At 41.8% G+C, this 18,337-nt stretch overlaps 1 protein-coding gene across 14 annotated transcripts in view; it reads right to left on the bottom strand.

The window, feature by feature from the left end:
- Positions 1 to 16: 16 nt before the first annotated feature.
- Positions 17 to 18,337, bottom strand: part of mapk8ip3 (mitogen-activated protein kinase 8 interacting protein 3) — a 31,872-nt gene continuing 13,551 nt past the window's right edge. For 6 of the 14 annotated variants that reach the window (XM_087839705.1, XM_087839713.1, XM_087839704.1 and 3 more), the window contains 25 exons: positions 18,015 to 18,026; positions 17,483 to 17,500; positions 15,531 to 15,588; positions 15,147 to 15,299; positions 14,807 to 14,864; positions 14,009 to 14,160; positions 13,651 to 13,707; positions 13,391 to 13,561; positions 12,691 to 12,850; positions 11,330 to 11,380; positions 9,704 to 9,793; positions 8,572 to 8,724; positions 7,215 to 7,380; positions 6,869 to 7,066; positions 6,601 to 6,784; positions 6,326 to 6,445; positions 5,962 to 6,042; positions 5,773 to 5,840; positions 5,148 to 5,296; positions 4,867 to 5,038; positions 4,654 to 4,767; positions 3,209 to 3,247; positions 2,599 to 2,763; positions 2,102 to 2,248; positions 17 to 1,204 (listed from right to left, as the gene is read on the bottom strand). In XM_087839705.1, coding sequence (XP_087695831.1) covers positions 1,074 to 1,204; positions 2,102 to 2,248; positions 2,599 to 2,763; positions 3,209 to 3,247; positions 4,654 to 4,767; positions 4,867 to 5,038; positions 5,148 to 5,296; positions 5,773 to 5,840; positions 5,962 to 6,042; positions 6,326 to 6,445; positions 6,601 to 6,784; positions 6,869 to 7,066; positions 7,215 to 7,380; positions 8,572 to 8,724; positions 9,704 to 9,793; positions 11,330 to 11,380; positions 12,691 to 12,850; positions 13,391 to 13,561; positions 13,651 to 13,707; positions 14,009 to 14,160; positions 14,807 to 14,864; positions 15,147 to 15,299; positions 15,531 to 15,588; positions 17,483 to 17,500; positions 18,015 to 18,026 — 2,867 coding nt within the window. In that variant the 3' untranslated portion in view covers positions 17 to 1,073. The remainder of the gene's footprint in view (positions 1,205 to 2,101; positions 2,249 to 2,598; positions 2,764 to 3,208; positions 3,248 to 4,653; positions 4,768 to 4,866; positions 5,039 to 5,147; positions 5,297 to 5,772; positions 5,841 to 5,961; positions 6,043 to 6,325; positions 6,446 to 6,600; positions 6,785 to 6,868; positions 7,067 to 7,214; positions 7,381 to 8,571; positions 8,725 to 9,703; positions 9,794 to 11,329; positions 11,381 to 12,690; positions 12,851 to 13,390; positions 13,562 to 13,650; positions 13,708 to 14,008; positions 14,161 to 14,806; positions 14,865 to 15,146; positions 15,300 to 15,530; positions 15,589 to 17,482; positions 17,501 to 18,014; positions 18,027 to 18,337) is intronic. The other 8 variants (XM_087839714.1, XM_087839707.1, XM_087839702.1 and 5 more) reach the window with 7 other exon arrangements.

Below are 18,337 nucleotides of genomic sequence, written 5' to 3' on the forward strand. Positions count from 1 at the left end.
ACGACACAAACCCGGGTTAATTGTTCTGAGCACACATATGTTTAATATTTAATACACAGAGATAGAGATCAATGCGAGAATTTCCATACTGAACAAAGAGGATGGGTTTCAGTGGAGATTTACACAACTCCCTGTACATACGATGACAACACGCCACTGTTCACCGTCCCATCAACAGCCAGGCAGAGAAATGAGAGAGATGAGATCTGGACTGAACCCTCGACACAGTTGAAATCCTTTTGTATGTGGACACAATCTGACCTTAGAGCCCCATCAGGACTCTTATGGAGGCGACTCATTGTGACATGTGAAGCAACATGTTTTAAGCAGCAGCCGGGAGAACCCAGGCTTCTGCAGGGGGTTGGAAATGAAGGAATTTGACTTCCTATTTGTTCCGTGTATGCTCATCCTGACTTGAACGCCACACTTTTGTGTGAACTTTGACCTTAAACCGAGGCCTCAGCTTTCTGCTTCCTCGCACACCGTCTAAGAATATGTAGATGCATAAAACGGAGTCCCTGATTGTTAATGGACTGCCAAATGGCCGTTGGTAGGACTGATGTCTACATGCCGGTGCTGCCTTTCCTGCTGCTGCTGTTCTTTTTCCTTATTTTTGTGCATTTTGGGGCTTTGCTTTAAAATGAGGTGGAGTTTTCACTGATGATTAACTAAATGGAGGAAGATGAGGAATAACTCTGGGGCAGATGCAGGACACTTGAGGTAAATATAGGAAGAGATACAGTGTGCTTACAGGGTGAATATAAGGTTGATACAGAGAAGGGAGGTAGTTATGAGGCTGGGTTACAAAGCTCATGAATCATTACAATGCCCTGCGTGGGACAGAAACAGGATGGCAGGCAGGTTTCTAGGTTTTAAGGTCTGGGACAGGAGGGGGTATAATAGTTACAAGGGACGATACACGGCTTTAATGGTCGTTTTAGAGCCAAAGGGGGGACTTTTACATGACCGGGGGAAAATTACAAGGTTTGGGTGGCTGAAAGCTTCTGGGCGGGAGAAGAGATCTCTTTAAGGAGATGGGTGGATGGGTGAGGTGTTAAAGCAGATCTCAGGTGTCACTCGGGTACATAAGACACCTGCCAGACGATGATGTGGCTCCGCTCAGCTTTACACAAAGTAGGTTTGTTCTGCGAAGCCCCGCCACCACCATTTTCTCCTTCCTCCGTCTCATCATCCTCTCCATCGCCTGAGAAGAAAGAAAAAACAAAGCAGAGCCATGAAAACCTGCAAGCAAACTTTGTGCTCAAATAGTTACATGCATTTTGTGTACTTTTTGAAACTGTTTCATTCATCATAATTTGATGTGATACTATTGTACTTTTCACGAGTCTAAATACACTCACGTTGCTCTTTCAGACACCTAATCAGCTTCGCTGTTCAAGCAAAAACAAAGACCGTCTGCTGTTATTTACACTTAACCAACTTACCTGGATGGGCTGCTGTGGTAAAGAAGCAGGCATGAGAAAGTACATAACTATGCTGGTGACATGGATTATAAAAGGCATGTCCTATTCCAGTAGGTTTCTTTAACCATTAATTAACTAATTACTCATTACTTGCTAATAAACCATCCAAGTCCAAGACCATTGGACCAAACGGAAAAAGTACTATTTCCAACTTCTCAAATTAAAAAACCATGGCTGCTAGGGGTGAGTGGTTCAATCCAGGTATCAGAAACACAAGTACCAATGCTTTTATTGGTATTGGACCGATACTAGTGCCACAGGATCGATAATTTAGTTTGTGAAAATGGAAAAAAACATAAAACGTGTGTTTTGTTGTGTTAATTATTACTGTGGAAAGTAAAAACCACAGTGATTTATCAGCCCTCTCCTACATAAGCTGGCTTTAAAAGTTGTACCTTTATTAGTGTTGGGTACTTACATTACAATATAAAGTGCCTTGAGGGAACTGTTGTTGTGATTTGGTGCTAAATAAATAAAACTGAGTTGAACTGAATAAGTTAAAAGTATGAATATCGGTATTGGTATCGGCAATACCGTATTTACTCGATATCAAATCGATACCAAAATATGCAGTGTCGGATATACGCACTGGTTTCAGGACAGGTTTGAATGCTCACCTATGCGGAAGTCGATGTAACCCTCGCCGCCACTCAGCACCAACACGTTCTGAACACTCTGCGCCTCCGTCTCTGTGGGAGCTGTGGAGCCCTGTCCTTCTGATGGACTGTCCAACACACTGCCATTTAGGGTAGCCAGGACATTGCCTGTCACCAAAAGAAAAAGAAAAACAGGAAAGAAAGATGTTACTGAAAATGATATTTACGTATTGAAAGTGTCACTGATGACACCTTCACAAAGTAACAAAAACACAATCTTTCTTTAACGTCAGATGAATATATCAGAAAGGTTTGGAAAGAAGCAGAGCTTAGATAATAAATAGTCACTAACATTTTGAGAGCGATGGAACAGTATTATCACAGATTTGTGATGTCTACATATGTGTCTTTTAACATTTAAGACAAGACGTGTAAATTTAAACATGCCTATTAGTTCACAGTCCATTTAAAATTCAGAATTAAAGGGAGCAGAGATTCAGGCAGAGATTCAGGCCTACCCGGCACAGAGACGAAGAACTTGACAGCATCACGGTGTCCATGGAAACAGAGTTGGGCCTGTGCCATTGAGCAGTAGGGGATGAAGCTGCCGCTGCTCTTCTCAGAGCCATCGTCGCCGTACACGTGGATCACCCCGCCAGAAGATGTAGGTGACACCTTATTGGCTGATAGAGTGAGAGTAAAGGGTAAGAGTACACGAGTAACACGTGTTTGTGAACAAATCACATTCGGTAGCATGACATAATCAAATAAAAATTCATTTTCCACAGATCAACTGAAAACAAAAGATTTTTGAAAAAAAAATCTCAGCTCGCTATAAGACGCCCGCTGCATGCAATGGATTTGTTACGCATAAAAATAAACGAATCATAGACATGCAAAGCAAATCCCGAGTAAAAAGCTGCTTTTAAAGTTCAGCAAACTGTGAAATCCTTGCACACAGTGTACTCTGTGACCTTCAGCTAAACTGTTGCACTGCTCAAAGAGCTCGACACGTACCCTCGTAGAATAAGCACATAGCAGACAAAGTTTAACAGCAAGCGATACGTTGTATCAGGAGACACGGAGGCTCGACCGGGTGAAAAGGAGGTTAGGAGCGCTCCCACTTACCCCTCAAACCCAGGAGCTGTCCCCGGTGAAGGACCACCGCTACGGGAGGCGGAGGAGAGTGGAGGGAGAGCGGGAGAAAGAGCACAGCAACAGTAACAGTTACGACGGAGAGTTTGTGAAAGGGGTGAAACCACAGAGGGAAGCAAAGAAAAACAGAAGGTGGAGAAAGTTGGGGAGCTGATGGGGAGAAGAAGAAGGAAACTAAAGAGAACGGATAGAGAGTGCTACGGTAGCGGAGAGTGTTTGTGTGGACAAATGAGCCAAATTCGGCCACCTAATGAATTTCCTTTACGGAGGACATTTGACAAGACTGGGTTCATGTTAAGTTTACTGTAGTCCTACCTGCTGAGCTTCAGATTCAGCACACATTCAGTTTGTTTGTCTTCGTTCACTGTCATCTAAATTTCAATTACACTCTTTTTTTCTCTGTCTTTTGCGTTACCTCTGTGCTGCTCCAGTCCTGCCTGTTTATTACAAAAAGAACTGGCTGAGACCAGAAACTGCATTTCCTCTAGGAGCCACTTACCACCAATCGTAGCAGCATGATTGAAAAGGACACAGATTGTGGAGCGCATGCAAGTCAGACTTTAGGAATTCTGCTACTTAAAATCATCATCTCACGAGGCTGTCCTTAACTTGAAACTTGCCAAATCAATTTCATTATAAAGTAAATAAAGTATATTTTGATGATTATGATCATGGTGTTATGTGTGATTGATTGGGAGGTGTCCCTTTCTAATGGATTATTGTACTCATGTCTGTGTGGTTCAGATCATTGCAGAGGTTTTGGTGAGTTAAAGTCCTAGTGTTTAATTATCCAGTATGGGTGTCTGTGTTACACCATGGTGAAGCTGATAAATTAGGACTCCATCACTTCAACCTCATCAGGTTAAAAAACAAACAAAAAAAACAAAAAAAAACCTTTAAAAGTTGAATTTTAAAAATGCAGTTTAAAAGCAGTGGGTGAGGTCACAGTGACTACGTAAATATTTGATATTGCTTATAGCTGAGGGTGGAGCTGGTTTGCATGGAGATGCCTAACAAGTGCATTAAACATCTGCTTTGATAGCTTGGGCAGGGTTTCTTTGTAGTGAGTGTGGTTATTACCTCCCTTTGTGTTTATAATGGCTTGCTCCATGAATAATATAAGTCAAGTTGTGCCCATTTGGTCAATTTATAAGTTCTTCTTTTATTTTGTAAAGTGCTGTTGTGTTTTTGATTTACCTTTTAACATTTTGGAGGGTAAAATAAAGCCAACTTTATGAACTGTACACCTGTATCTGTATCCTTTGGGAGCCTGGTCCCGTGCATCAAATGTAACAAACATTTGCTGACAGGTTATCCAGATATTCTGCTGTGTAAACCACCTAAAACTTCAAGTATTTATGACAAATAATCACTTTTGATCCTTTAGGCACCAAAAAATAAAGAAAAAAGACTCTCACTCTCTGTCAGTGGGATGGAGATGATGACACCGTTTCCAGTCCCAACCCAAAGACGATTTCCACCAATCAGAAGCGCTGTGATTCGCACAAAAGAGAATCCCAGCTTGCCGGTACCTACGAGACACAACCAGAGTGAGTGGGACGTTGCACAGATCACATGCAACTCCAAAAGTGAAACGTCACACTTCACAAAACAAACTAAAATAAACTCACCCAGCATCTTGCTGACGTATGGCTCTATGTCTACATCCTGGAGGTGCTGGTGCGTGTGCGCATGGTAGAGACGCAAGGTTGAATCCAGTCGGATCGACACCCAGACTCCATCACCGATCCAGGCTAGCTGCCGTACCTGACTCTCCCTCCGAGGGTGGGCATCGAAGGACTTCTGCCAAACAGAAAGGATTTAGTGGTGTTTATTATATTATTACAACTAAAAATAACACGTCTGCGGCACTGAAGCAGCACAATGATGCGACAGCGGGCTCGTGCCCCACCTCTATCTGCATGCTCTTTGGCTGAATGACGTGGATCTTGTTCTTGTAGCCGCACCACACTTTATCGTGGACGACGGCCATGCACCGGATGGAGTGATGAGGTCGGCCGAGGTCCATGAGGTGGTAGTTGGACAAATCCCACTGGCCATCTGATGACAGAAACACACACATTAGCTAAATGTGTTTCTGTGAGTTTTTGCACATCTCTGCTTCATTAAATGAGGTAAATAAAGGGACCGTCCCTGTAACTGTCCTCTGGAAACACTTTGAATCACAGCCTGTTAGACAATTGATGAATCTCAGACAAGAGATTTCTCAAGACCTGAGCTGCTGGGCTAACCTAGCTAACAATAATACTGTGGGTTGGGGCTATTTATTTATATAAAATCAATATATGGAAGAATTAATACAAAGGTAAATAAACATACATATAAATTAAATCATCCCTACATTCCTTTCTAATGTGCATTTTTGTGCCTTTTGTGTCATATTACTGGAGTCATTTATTGACTGCTTTCTCTATCTTTGATTTTGACTCTCCACGCACATTGTGCTCCAATTCCACCTGCAATCATAACTTCCCCTAACAGACTAACGTCTGGTGTCTCTATTAAAGTTCGATTACCCTCTGATCTGTGGAATATTGCGAGTGTCCCATCGGCGAGGGCAACCAGCACGCGGCCTTTCACATGCCTGCAATTACAAGGATGGAGATCACTGGACAAACTGAAACTCATAAAAATAAAATCCTCGACTCTGCTTAAAACTACATATAAAAATAAGAGATGCATTGATTTCTGTTTCTTCTTCTTACACCAGACTGAGCACTGAGTCTTTAAGTTTGATGGAGTGGAGACACTTCTTCCAGTTTCCCACAGCTGAGTGGACATAAAGCCTGGAAGGAAAAACAGAATCAGGATACTCCCGAGCTCACAGAAACTATAAGACGCACAAGATTTATGTGTGTTTTAGCTGGAAGGCACAAGGATAAGGATAAAGTAATTGTAAAGCTGTTATGTTTATCAAAAATCATCCATCAAATGTTGATTTAAGCTTTAACTTACTCTAATTGACTCTAAGGACTCTAATTTTCCCAGGGTTAAAAATGCTGAAAAACGCCATAAACTGCTGTGATAGTGGACACTGTGAGGCTTCAGCAGACGTTGTGAGTGACTCACCAGCCATTCTGGGCCCCGAGCCACATGGTGGGGGCCACGCTGGTGTAGTTTTTGGTCTCATCACCTCCATCCTCTGACTCTGGAGGGTGTGATGTTTCCTCCTTGGACTGGCCTGAGCTCCTGTGTGGAAAATTCAGAGTTTCAGGTTCCAAACAGGGAAGTTGATCCACTGTTGATGGCATGCTTACAGTAACTGTTTCCTTCCCTTGTCTAATAACGTGCCATTTAATTTATCCTAGACAATCCTGAGGACTTGTCAGACTTTGACCTCCTACCTATCAGAGGCATCTGCTGGGCGAGGCTGAGGATCAGTGAAGACGTGCTCAGTAAACGGTCCCGGAGGTCCAGATCTCATTTCTGTGTTGCTGGCCGTTGACTCGGGAACTTCTGTGGCCTCCGTGGCTTCCTCGGCTGATTGGGCCGGGTGAATCTTCCCATTCATCGGTGGAGCAATGGGAGCTAAAGCAAAATGACACTATGACATCCACACCTCTCACTTTCCTTAACAGTACATGAGTGAAGGAGTATCTATCATGCGCCCACCTTGTCCTTTGTCCATGATTGGCGTATCTGTGCGAGAGGAACAGTTGCTACGTGCAACGCTGCAGTTGGTGGCGCAGCCGACTAGAGTGATGCCGGCCAACATGCCCTCCACGCTGCCGGTGTCCTCTCCTCCCCCTGCTCCACCTTCACCTGGATCCAACACGATCTCTCCGGCTGGATAGTCGTTCTCGCTGGCAGCTGTGCACAGGCACACACCCACAGACAGACACACAGACACACTTTAACATATGAAAATGCAAGAAACCCACCATTTGCCGCAAAGCAACAAGAAGTTGAAGGCCGTCACATGTTCGAACATCTAAAAAAGCAGCACTTCCACTCTCACCTGGCACGCTGGAGATGCAGAGTACATGGGCATTGCAGACATTGAACTGGTCAACCAGTGAGCCGGGCTGGTTGGCATCGATGATGACCACCTTGCTGGCAGAGTGGGTGCTGGTGAGGATCCACACTCGACTGCTCATTGTGTCTGTTTCCTGGAGCTCCTTTGACTGAGGGAGCAAAGGAAAGAGGAGACAAAGATGACAAAGAGCACAGATGTCTTTAAATGATCACTTTTCCCTGATTATTGTGGAAAACGTCACGAGGAAATCTCACAGAAGAGAAGCCTGGTGCTGCACTTACACTGGGATGCTTAATGTGATGTGGATAATGTGGACCTGCTGTTGTTAAACTACGTCTCAATACCTGACAACAAAAATGGCATCTTAGACACTTTCCTTCTTTACTCTGCACATTAGATAAACATGGAAAACCCAGCAGAAAATATCACTTCATTGCCGACCAGCTGCGTTACACATTTTCCTAGAGTAGCAAAATGAAACAAGCTCTGGTTTAACTCTTTCCCCTCGTAAAGACGACATGTGACGACCTCCCCTGGACCCTTAATGATAATTAGAACAGATTTGGATTCTTCAAATACAGCAGAGATGAAATATGATAGAAATCACTCAGTCCTCTCCACCCTGAAGAGGAGGTGTGGCTTGTTTCCAAACAGCAGCACATGAGCCCATTGTCTCAGTGGTCTAAGAAGCCCTTAGGACAGGGATGTGAGCCACATACACCACCCTTTTTTAACTTATTGTAAAAAACACAAATATTTCTATAGTATGCGGTGAAAAAATAGGAACTTTTCTGTCATTTAACTGTTTTTGTATTATTTAAGTACTGAGCCGGTCTGTATCAGTAGAAAAAGATGTAAAACAGTTAAAAGACCCAAGTTAAATAGTCTTCCACATTTTCCAAAGCTGTGCAGTGGGCCAGATCTGAGGCTTTGAGATGCTTTTATTTCTTTTTGTTTCATAAACGATGGGTCAGTAAAGGAAGCACTGAAGCACCATTCATTAGTATTTGGATAACTGTGGATAACACAGCCATGACTCGTGTATGCTATCTAGAATCGTTTTGAGCAGTTAAATGCATCTAAACATTTTTTTTAGACAAGAAGACAGGAAATGTGGTGAAAGACATCCAGTAAATGGCCTCACTGCACATTTGCACCCAGGCCTCTGCATTAGCTTTATAGAATATAGATCACTTTGTCTACTCGGTGAGTGAAACCAGCACCAGCAGAAGTATTTTTAGATACTCTAAACGACTGAGGATAATTCTTGCACATATTAACTTATAGTGTTCTGCTTTAGCCAACATGAATGCCTGTTTTGAAAGCGAGCTGTAATCACCTTCCTCTTCTCGGGAGACGTGTGGTTCTTCTTCTTATCAGCTCCGTCCTCGTCAGCGTGCAGAGGGTCAGTGCTGCACGCTGGTGCTTTCTCCGATGTCTCCTGGCTGCTGACTCTCCATCCTGTCAAATCCACTCCTGCTGCACACCACAGCTACACACAGACACACAGGCATAATAAATACATATATACATATTATATTAATATATGTGGTTTCTAAAAGCAAGCAGATGCCTGCAATAGTGACCTTTTTAAAAATGATTTGGAGGCTTAATGTGGCTCCCGGTTCAAGAGTCATAATTTGGGTCTTATAATGTCGCCTTCAGATAGAATAATTATTTATAGCTAAACAAGTGGAGTGCATGAATAACAGAGTTTAGCACAGAGACATTCAGCTCAAGTGCTTTATGGTGACTCTGTGAGTGTGGGCTGATCATATTTGATTGGCAGTGACTGAACACCAGCTGTCACCAGATCCTCATGAAAATGTCACTTGAAGTGAGATAGCAGAAAAGAAACACAAACAAATTGTGACAAAAATGCTAGAAAATGTTTTCAGGGCAAAATAATCTGTATAGTCATGTGACTTTGGGTCATGAGCCAGGCTTTTGAGTGATGCGGAGTTCATGATGTGTTCTTTTGAGTCTTAGATGTCTATTATGTACAATATTATTTCCAGTTCTGTTATATTCTTTCTTAGTTCTCGGTTCTTCTTTAGATGATGTCTGTTTAATGCTCATATGTCTGAGTGTCAGTGTTTATGTTTCCTGTTTAGTTTTGCTAGTCTCTCATCTCCTCAGTTAGATTCTGTTCACCTGTGTTTTATTTCCCCCCGGCTGTTTCCGCTCTCTCTTTTACCTCGTGTGTATTTAAGTCCTCAGTTTTCCTCAGCTCTTTGTCATGTCTTCCACCATAGCTGTGTGTCTCTGCCTTCTGTTCAACTTAAATACTTACCTAGTTTCTGAATGTGCAGAAGTTTTTTTGTTATTCCTCTGAATGATCAGCATTAAAGGTTGATTTTAAGTTCACATTATGTCTCTGGAGTCCACTTACTGCTTTTGCACAGCTAGACTTTGACATTGGAAGACATTTTTTTCACAGAAAACCCTCATCCCTCCTGATTTTCTCCCACCTTCCTGTTGGGATCCTTCTCCACCAGAGGGCGACAGTAAACTGGGACGGGGACATTCTTCATGCGGTTATCCTCTTTCTCGTTGGTTGTCTAAAAGCACAGGTGGGAATTTGTCAGCAGAAAAGCAAAAGCAGTGAATTATCATCTGGTCTCCAGTTTTACCGGACACTGAAGAAAACGAAAACATTCCCAGTATGTGAATGTGCTGTCAACACGTACAGCACATACACAGCAAGCATTAAAGGAAAACTCCACAAGCCTTAACCATGAAATAATTGCCAGAAAATTAAATTTTTTTAAAAATGGGAGGTTTTTTTTTAACCTATAGAATTTTTTAAAAAAAGATATGAAATATCAGTTTATATCAGAAATATGACTTTTAAGTTGTATAAATCTTGCTACATCTGGCATTTTTGTGTAATTTATTGCTCAAAGTTTGTTAAAAAAAAAATCAATCATAATGATGATGTAGATGTCTAAAAATCTCCATCCATCCATTCGCTTCCGCTTCTCCTTTTCAGGGTCGCGGGGGGCGCTGGAGCCTATCCCAGCTGTCATAGGGCGAGAGGCGGGGTACACCCTGGACAGGTCGTCAGTCTGTCGCAGGGCCAACACACAGGGACAGACAACCATTCGCACTCACTTTCATTCGCACATTCACACCTAATGGCAATTTGGATTTTCCAATTAACCTGTCCCCACAAGCTGCATGTCTTTGGACGGTGTCTAAAAATCTAATGAATAAAATATAAAACACTTGGCATTACAGGGGGCTAACACAATCTCAACTCCTTTTTCAGTTCCCTGTTTTTCCCAGGATGCCGCAGGGCTGTCCCCAGAGACCGTGTGCATTATGCATGAGGTGAGACACATAATTTTAGGGAAAAAGCATTTCACCACTTAGTTAAAGCATAACACCTTTATAAGGAGGTGAATTGACTGGCACAGTAAATATACACAGATGCAAAACAGTGCAGCTCTCTAACCGAAGTATAATCTTTACACGGCTGCTAACCTTTGTAGCTCTACTTGAAAAATCATAATATATTGATAGAATTCTGTTAGCAAAATGAGACATCTAAACATCTCGGGTTGACAAAAATCTGCCTAATGACTTAGTGACTGTGAGTATTTTTCCAAGTGGATTTTTCCTTTAAGATACTGAGATAATGCACAGGAGTAACATCCATATGTTAAGTAGGGCAGGTTGAGACAGACAGAGGTTAAAGGTTAAAAGGTTGCAACACCACTAGCAGAGGGAGAGGAGATCAGATGGAATAAACTCCACAGGAAGGCCTTCATCAAAGAGCAAGGTGTGTAACACATGTATGTTTTCGAAATACAGCCTTTTCTGATTTGCATCATGCTGAAAAACAAAACTATTCATGCATTTCCAGAGGAACAGTAAATGTACTGTACAGTGGCAACCTTTTCCTCACAGAATAGTCTTTCTGTGAAAAGCCTTCACTTGAAGTGCTCAAAATAAAAGTCTTCCTTAAGTATCTGCACGTCTTTCCTCTGCTATTAGCTGTCCACTGCTGTCTAGGGGTCAGAGCTTTGGTTGGAAGGTTAAAAGGGAGAGGGAGCCATAAAGGCGCATGCTGGGACTCTGTCGGTCTCACTTGCCTGCTGCCTCTTCAGCGGGCTGTCCTGAGCGCTGTCCGTCTGACCACCAGTCTGTGGGAGACCAGAGTTAGAGCCACCTGCCTACCAGCACCTTCTGCACTCTGGCCTTCAAGCTGCACAGAGCCAACCTTAAAGTCCGCTGGCCGAAATTGAAAGCACGCTTCCATGCTGCGAGCTTAAAATCAAACACTGAGGGTTGTCGGCTCGTCTCCATGCTGATCAGTTTTATAATCAGCAAACCTCATAAAAGCCAGAACCCAGAATAAACCGATTCTTCTAACAATTATATGCAAAAGTATATCCTGATACTCTCACTGGCCACTTTATTAGGTACACCTGTTTCCACATGGCAGGATCTTTGTACATTTATGCATTTAGACATGAGCTGATCAACAAATTGATGATCTACTGGGATTTTCCCACACTACCAACTCTAAGGTTTACAGAATGTGGCCATAAAAAGAGGAAATATCCAATGATCAGATATTTTTCCATCATGTCAGTAAACAGGAAGTTTGTTAGCTAGTTCAGCTATGAGTCAGTCATGCTGTCCAGCATGTCAAGCAAATGCTCACTAAAGTACCAAATGTGTTTAAACCACAGCTGAAAATATTTCCAACCGTCTCGTTTAGTTCTGTTGGGTAACTTTAAACAGCTCTGCATGTATTAGCAGACAAACATCAAAAGGATTACATGTTCTCACTGGCTTTTGCATACTTTTATTTCCTGTTTATACAAATGCCCGGCAGGGCCAACTAGTGATAATTTCACTTTGAAGCTTGGGTAAGCAAATTTAAAATCACTGAATGAAATCTTCTCTCGCTGACAGTGTGCTGCAGAATAATGATCAATGCCCTCAACTTTCACATATAAGAATTAGCATTAAAAAAAGAGGGATGTATAGTTTTAAATAAGATCCAGTAGCTGTTCAAAGGTTCAGAAATGACTTCATAGACTGTCTTGATGAATGCTCAGTCATCAGTCATCCAGGTAAGGAAATCCCAGAAAGTTGATTCTGTTCACACATCCAAGTGACAAAACGTTTCCCCGACTAAAGACGCTACGTCCAGATGAACAGAATCAAACTTCTGGGACTTTGAATATTGGTTTTACCCAACTTTTAGTATCACACGTAATTAAGGACTACTAAGAAATTCATTCAAACCCATTAAGTAACTGGCACACTCATTTAATTTGGAGATAATATGGAATCTGGAGTTTTTCACAACTTTACAAAAGATTTTTAAAAATTATTTGGAACGCACTTAAGTATTCACTCTCTTGGCAGTCAATGCTTTGTTAAAATCTTATGTTTCTCCTCATGTGTGTTTTCTTGTTCGCACAGTCAGCACTCTGGGTACCTGTTTGAATCGAGATGGCACGCTCCAGCCGCAGGTCTGCATGATGCCGTCATCACGGCGCACGTGCTCACGAACCTGCCGGTACTGTTCACGGCGTTGCTCTCGGCGGGCCAACATCGCCGAGTCACTGAGGAGAGACGCAACACCGTTACTGGCCAGTCTGGAAGAAGCGGGAGGCAGGGAAAGGAAGAGAAGAAAAAAGCGAAGCGTTAGCAGCCTGGCCAGCCAGCAGCAGGACAAAGAGAAGAGAGATGAAGAAGAGAAGGCAAGTGAAAGCAAGTGCAATAACTACTGCCAAGCAATCTTCTAAAATGACTAAGAGTAACGTGCAGTTTAGTGTTTTCAGACATAACAGAAGAAAATTGGAGGCCTCTGTGTCTGTGTGATTGGGAGGTTGGTGTTTTTGTGGCTTTTGTGTCTTTACCAGACAAACATTTGTGGTCAAAAAACTGCGTTTAAGGGGAAATAAAAGAGGTCTGAGCTGCACTTGTACCAAAAGGTTTAATGCACCTGAATGGCACGTCAAGACCAAAATAAGCAATCTCTATTGGAAGCATTTAAAAACACATCTCTCTGCTGATAATATACGCAAACTTTCTGCAAGTGGCCACAAGCGAGCGAGCGAGCAGCGAGCTGTTTAGCAGATAAGTGTGGGGGTTTAGAGTGATGCGTGATGTGGGGAAGTGCAGCCGCCGCTCACTCTTCAGGGAAGAACTCCAGGGTACGGTTGGAGGTGGAGATCTGACACATGGTGTGGCTGCGTCTCTGAGGGAAACCGGCCGGTGAGGGAGATTTGTAATGGATGTTGACGTTGCAGAACGGCCGCTTGACGGGCGGCGGGCTGGATGATGAGCTGAAGAGACGTGCGAAGCTAGAAGATGGACAGAAAGAGAAATTTGCTTAGGATATTTCTTTTTCTTTTATATCACCATAGAAAGCTGATTATAAGCAGAATCTCACAATTGCCAGATGGTAGACTTCTTCTTCTCTTGGATGGGAGGATTCTCACGGGATGCTCTGAGGGGGAAGATGACATTAAAATAATAAGACTACTTATAAAAGTTATTTATAGTACTATAATATAACACTTTTAACATTATAAATAGGGCACATGAAGTGAAAACAACTGGAAAATATAAGAAAATGACAAAAATGGAATAAAAACAGTTAAAAATGCTGTAAAAAATATGATGCCACTCAGAAAAACCACCTCAGAACAACAAGATACTGACACAGAATATGGATTCACATTTAAGGAAAACTCTGTGTGTTGACTTTAAGCCCAGAAGCATTTCACTTCCTATTCTCTCAAGTCTACCTGATCATCTCTGTCCACCGTACGGCCTCCTGCAGCTCCATCAGTCTCTCTTTGTACTGGTTTCTCTCCATCAGCACCCGGGCCATCTCCATCCGGGTAAATCGCCGCCGCTGGGTCATTGTCATGTCGCCGTCTTGCATCGGTGATGAAAACTGGTCACATGAGAGAACAGAGACCTGGTGTTAATTTGGAAATCCCTCTCTACATCAGCCTAAAACTAGTCTGTGGCATATGCATGCACTGGCCACTTTATTAGGTACACCCAATCAACTGGTTGTTAACACAAATATCTATTCAACCAATCGCGTTGCTGTATTTGAGTGCTGATCTACTGGGATTTTCTCACATGATCATCTCCAAGTTTTACAGAGAATGGTCCAAAAAAGAGAAGGTGATAGGAACAGTACTTCAAAAAGTGCTTGTATATATGGGTGAATGAGGATTGTTGTACAGAGTACTCGAGTAGAGCAGAAAAGCCTACGTGTGCTACTATTGGAAAAACTTTGACTGTTCCACTGTCTCAATTTGTCCTGAAACATTTGGATGGTGGGGTTAGAATTTGGTGTAAACAACATGAAAGCATGGATCCATCCTGGGTAACGCTGGTGCTGCTGGTGCAGCCGACAAATCTGCAGCAACTGTGTGATGTTGTCACTTCAATATGGAGCAAAATAAGGAATTCTAAGGAATGTTTCCAGCACTTTGGTTGGCTGAAGACTTTCTATTCTGCTTCTCATATTTGTATAGAGACATGAACGCATCAGTAGTTCAGCCTGAGGCAGGGGCAGTTCTACTCACATCATCACCAACTTCATCCTTGGAGTCCCGAGAAGCCCCCAGAGCCTCTGCTCGTAACCTGCAGCCAACAAACAAAAACACAGAGATTACATACTCCTCCAAGACAAGTACTAAACAATAGCATCTGAACTCAATAAGATGTTATTAGCTAACAGAAATAGAACAGTTATTGTTGGCATGTCTCATTAGATCATTTTAATCATTTCTGTTGCTGCAGGTTGATTTTATTGTTTTACTGATGATATTAAAGGTGGGTGTTATGTGAAAAAACCTATTAAAGTCTAAATTACACAAAAGCAAGCACAGCATCCTGCGTCTGTGCAAGGTTGCTATTTTTTACCTCTTGAGTTCTTCTTCGAGTTCCTTGATTCTGGCATCCACCTTGTTCTTTGACTGTCTCACCGCCTCCAGCTCCTCCCTTAGTACCTCCCTCTCCCCCGACAGCTCGTCCACTTTGGCAATAAGGTCATTTTTGACAATATTTAGAGCATTTCTGTGAAGCAAAGGACAGAAAGGGGATATAGTGGGAAACTACGAGCTGCAATTTCACATTCACACGTAGGGTTTTGGTCTAAGAACATGTTGTATAAGAAAACAGGAGGTAACCATGATCAAGTGTCTCAATACTAAAAACAAATCTTTCAGCGTTTCCTTTGAATGAAATGCAGAAAGGGTGTGACATTAGCATCATCAGGCGCATATTAGGCTTCACCGAGTCTCTTACTTGGTCTGTAAGAGCTGTTTGTTCTCTGCCAGCATGTTCTCCCACTCCTTGCTCATCCCTGAAACAATCACATTTACATCACTGTTACTCCCCCACAACAAAAATCATAATTTATTCATAAGTTGATCTATTCAATTGACTGATTGATGAGAAAAACATTTACGTGGTAACGCTGCTTTCAAACCAAAGTAAGTGTGGGACAAAGGATGAGTTTTCATATAAGAGGTTTAATAAGTTATTAATGATTGAAGCTCTACTATTAACAACAAGGAGAAGTCAAGCTAACAAAGGACTGGAAACATACTGAGAAATCTTAAAAATAACTCATTGCTCTTATTATTTATGTCTTGAATGTGACAGAGTAAAGTAGGTTATTTTCACCTTGAACACAAAATCCAAACTAGTTGCAAAACTTTTAAAATTCAGGGTTCATCTTTTAATAATTATAGTATTAGTGTTATCATGCATAAACATGTCATCGTGTTGAAAATTCAATTCTATTTATCGACGTTATTGCCCAAACTGAACTGAAAAATAAAACAAACAAAAAAAATGGACGCAAAAGCAAAAGCAAAGCTCACATCGACTCAGAGAAACTCTGAGACATGAGAACGCATCAAAAACAAGCAAAACAAAAATACTGATGGGTCTTTATAGGTGTTACATTTACTGGATTATATTATACGCTGGATTAAAAATGTAAGTATTATGTTGTGGTGTGTGATGTGACTGCAGGGATGGAAAAATAACTCCTCAGTATCAGGATGTCATGTTTTAACACTTCTGACAGCAAATTTCAAATGAGCTCAAATTAATTAAAGAATTTCAGCCTGAAGAAAAACAGAAAGTTTTCACATCATTCGATGCAGACCTGTGAAAAAACTAAGCAGACCCCATGATTCAGTAGAAAAACTTTTAACAGCAATAACTTGAATTAATTGGTTTCTGTATGACAGTCTCTCACATCTATGTGGGGGATTTTTGGCCTACTCTTTTTTACAACGTTGCTTCAGGTCATCGAAATTTGAGAGATTTGCTTATGCACAGCTGGTTCATTGCAACACCTTCATTCTTTACTTTTTCAGCCATTGTGTTATAGATTTGCTGCTGCGCTTGGAATCACTGTGCCATGACCCAGTTTGAGCCGTCTGACAGATGCTTCACACTTGACTGTAGAATATTTTGGTTGACTCAATGACTTTAAGGTGCCCAGGCTGAGAAACAAGCCCAAAACATCACTGCTCCACCACCGTGCTTGACAGCTGGTATGAGTTGTTGGTGCTGTGCAATATGAGAAAGTATCTCCATACTTGTTCAGTCTTTTTCTAATTGTACTGTCATTAACAGTAACATTTAACATGCCTATAGAATTTCCTGAGACATTCACTCATGGGAAGATTGGCATCTGTCTTGAATGTTACTTCTCGAAGATCATCGATGATGTCTTTCCTCCTTAGCGTTCCTCCAGACCAGCAAACTGCCAAAACCTCTGCTTTGATGGAGGTGCTCACATTCGCCGATGATCAGTTAGTCAAGTGCATTTGCTTGGCAGCTACTGACCCTCTTAATTCCCACTGAATCACAGGGTGATTGAATCACATAGTTCTTTAGAGCTGCACACAGTCATATGAAAACTTTCTTTATCACATGACCGCTTTTGAGCTCATGCATTTCTTAATTTGTTATCATTGCCTGACTCTCTTTTGTTATTATATCTTCCGCTATATATACATTTAGTATTTGTTTGAATAAGAGCTCTGCAACATCTCTTTAACACTGGATTATTTTAATGTTCTATAATGTCCGAACGATTTACTGCAATTACCGAAGGATGATAACATTTCAGGCATATGAGGTTTAAAAAAAATTATAAATAAGAAGCCACATAACATAAACAAACAGAGGGATGTGAAAGCTAAAGCAAATGTGAGCGCAGGCATGGGGCGCCTTACCTAAGAAATCATCAGGGACTGGAAGCAAAACAAGGAGAGAAGAAAAGGAGACGAGAGAAAAGAGGAAAGGGTGAAGATTAGAGATGGAAAAAAGAAAAGGAAGAACGGGAAGAGAGGAGAGAAGACGCTGATAAGCATTTATTGATTTGGTTTTTAGGCATGGCTACAGAACCAAAGGACAATCTGACCTTTATATCATCAAATCTATTAGAAAGACCCACTGAAAGGACCCACCACTGAAATCCTCACTGAAAATTAAACAGGGATGGCTTGTAGTAATAAAATATTATAAAAATAAAATATTAACTGCTATTTCACCGCTACCTCAAAGGACTGGAACTAAACCACTGCACTGCTTGCTAATTGACACTTGTCATCTACTAGCATAGCATCACAATAACTCCAAAGTTACTTTGTTATCAATTATATCCACTGATTAGCATCTACTTTTAAAAGTGGATTTTGGAAAGTAGAGAGGAGTTGAGAAAGTTAAGAGAAAACAATACCAACCAACGTGTGTTCAGATACACACCTGAGAACTCGCCTATGGGTGTCACCGGCAGAAGCACATAAAAGGGGGAAAAAAGGAAATGGGTGAGAAGTTAACAGATGGACAAGGAGACGGGGTCAGAGTGCGCTTGCTGCTTCTGTAACATAAAACTCAGGGATAGTGAGTCAATACTGATACACAAAATCTCCCAGAATCTCCCAGTGTGAATAAGCCCAAAATGGGATGTGTGCGATAGTGGGCATCTAAACTGATTAATGTGAACATAAGTGACAAAAACATCTGTTCAAATCTGCTCCATTTACTGTTCCTCTGCCCCTAAAACTGCTGTAAAAACAAGAGCAAAG

The sequence above is a fragment of the Neolamprologus brichardi genome, chromosome 4 (genome assembly GCF_056152115.1).
Source record: "Neolamprologus brichardi isolate AB-2024 chromosome 4, ASM5615211v1, whole genome shotgun sequence".
Classification (NCBI taxonomy): Eukaryota; Metazoa; Chordata; class Actinopteri; order Cichliformes; family Cichlidae; genus Neolamprologus; species Neolamprologus brichardi.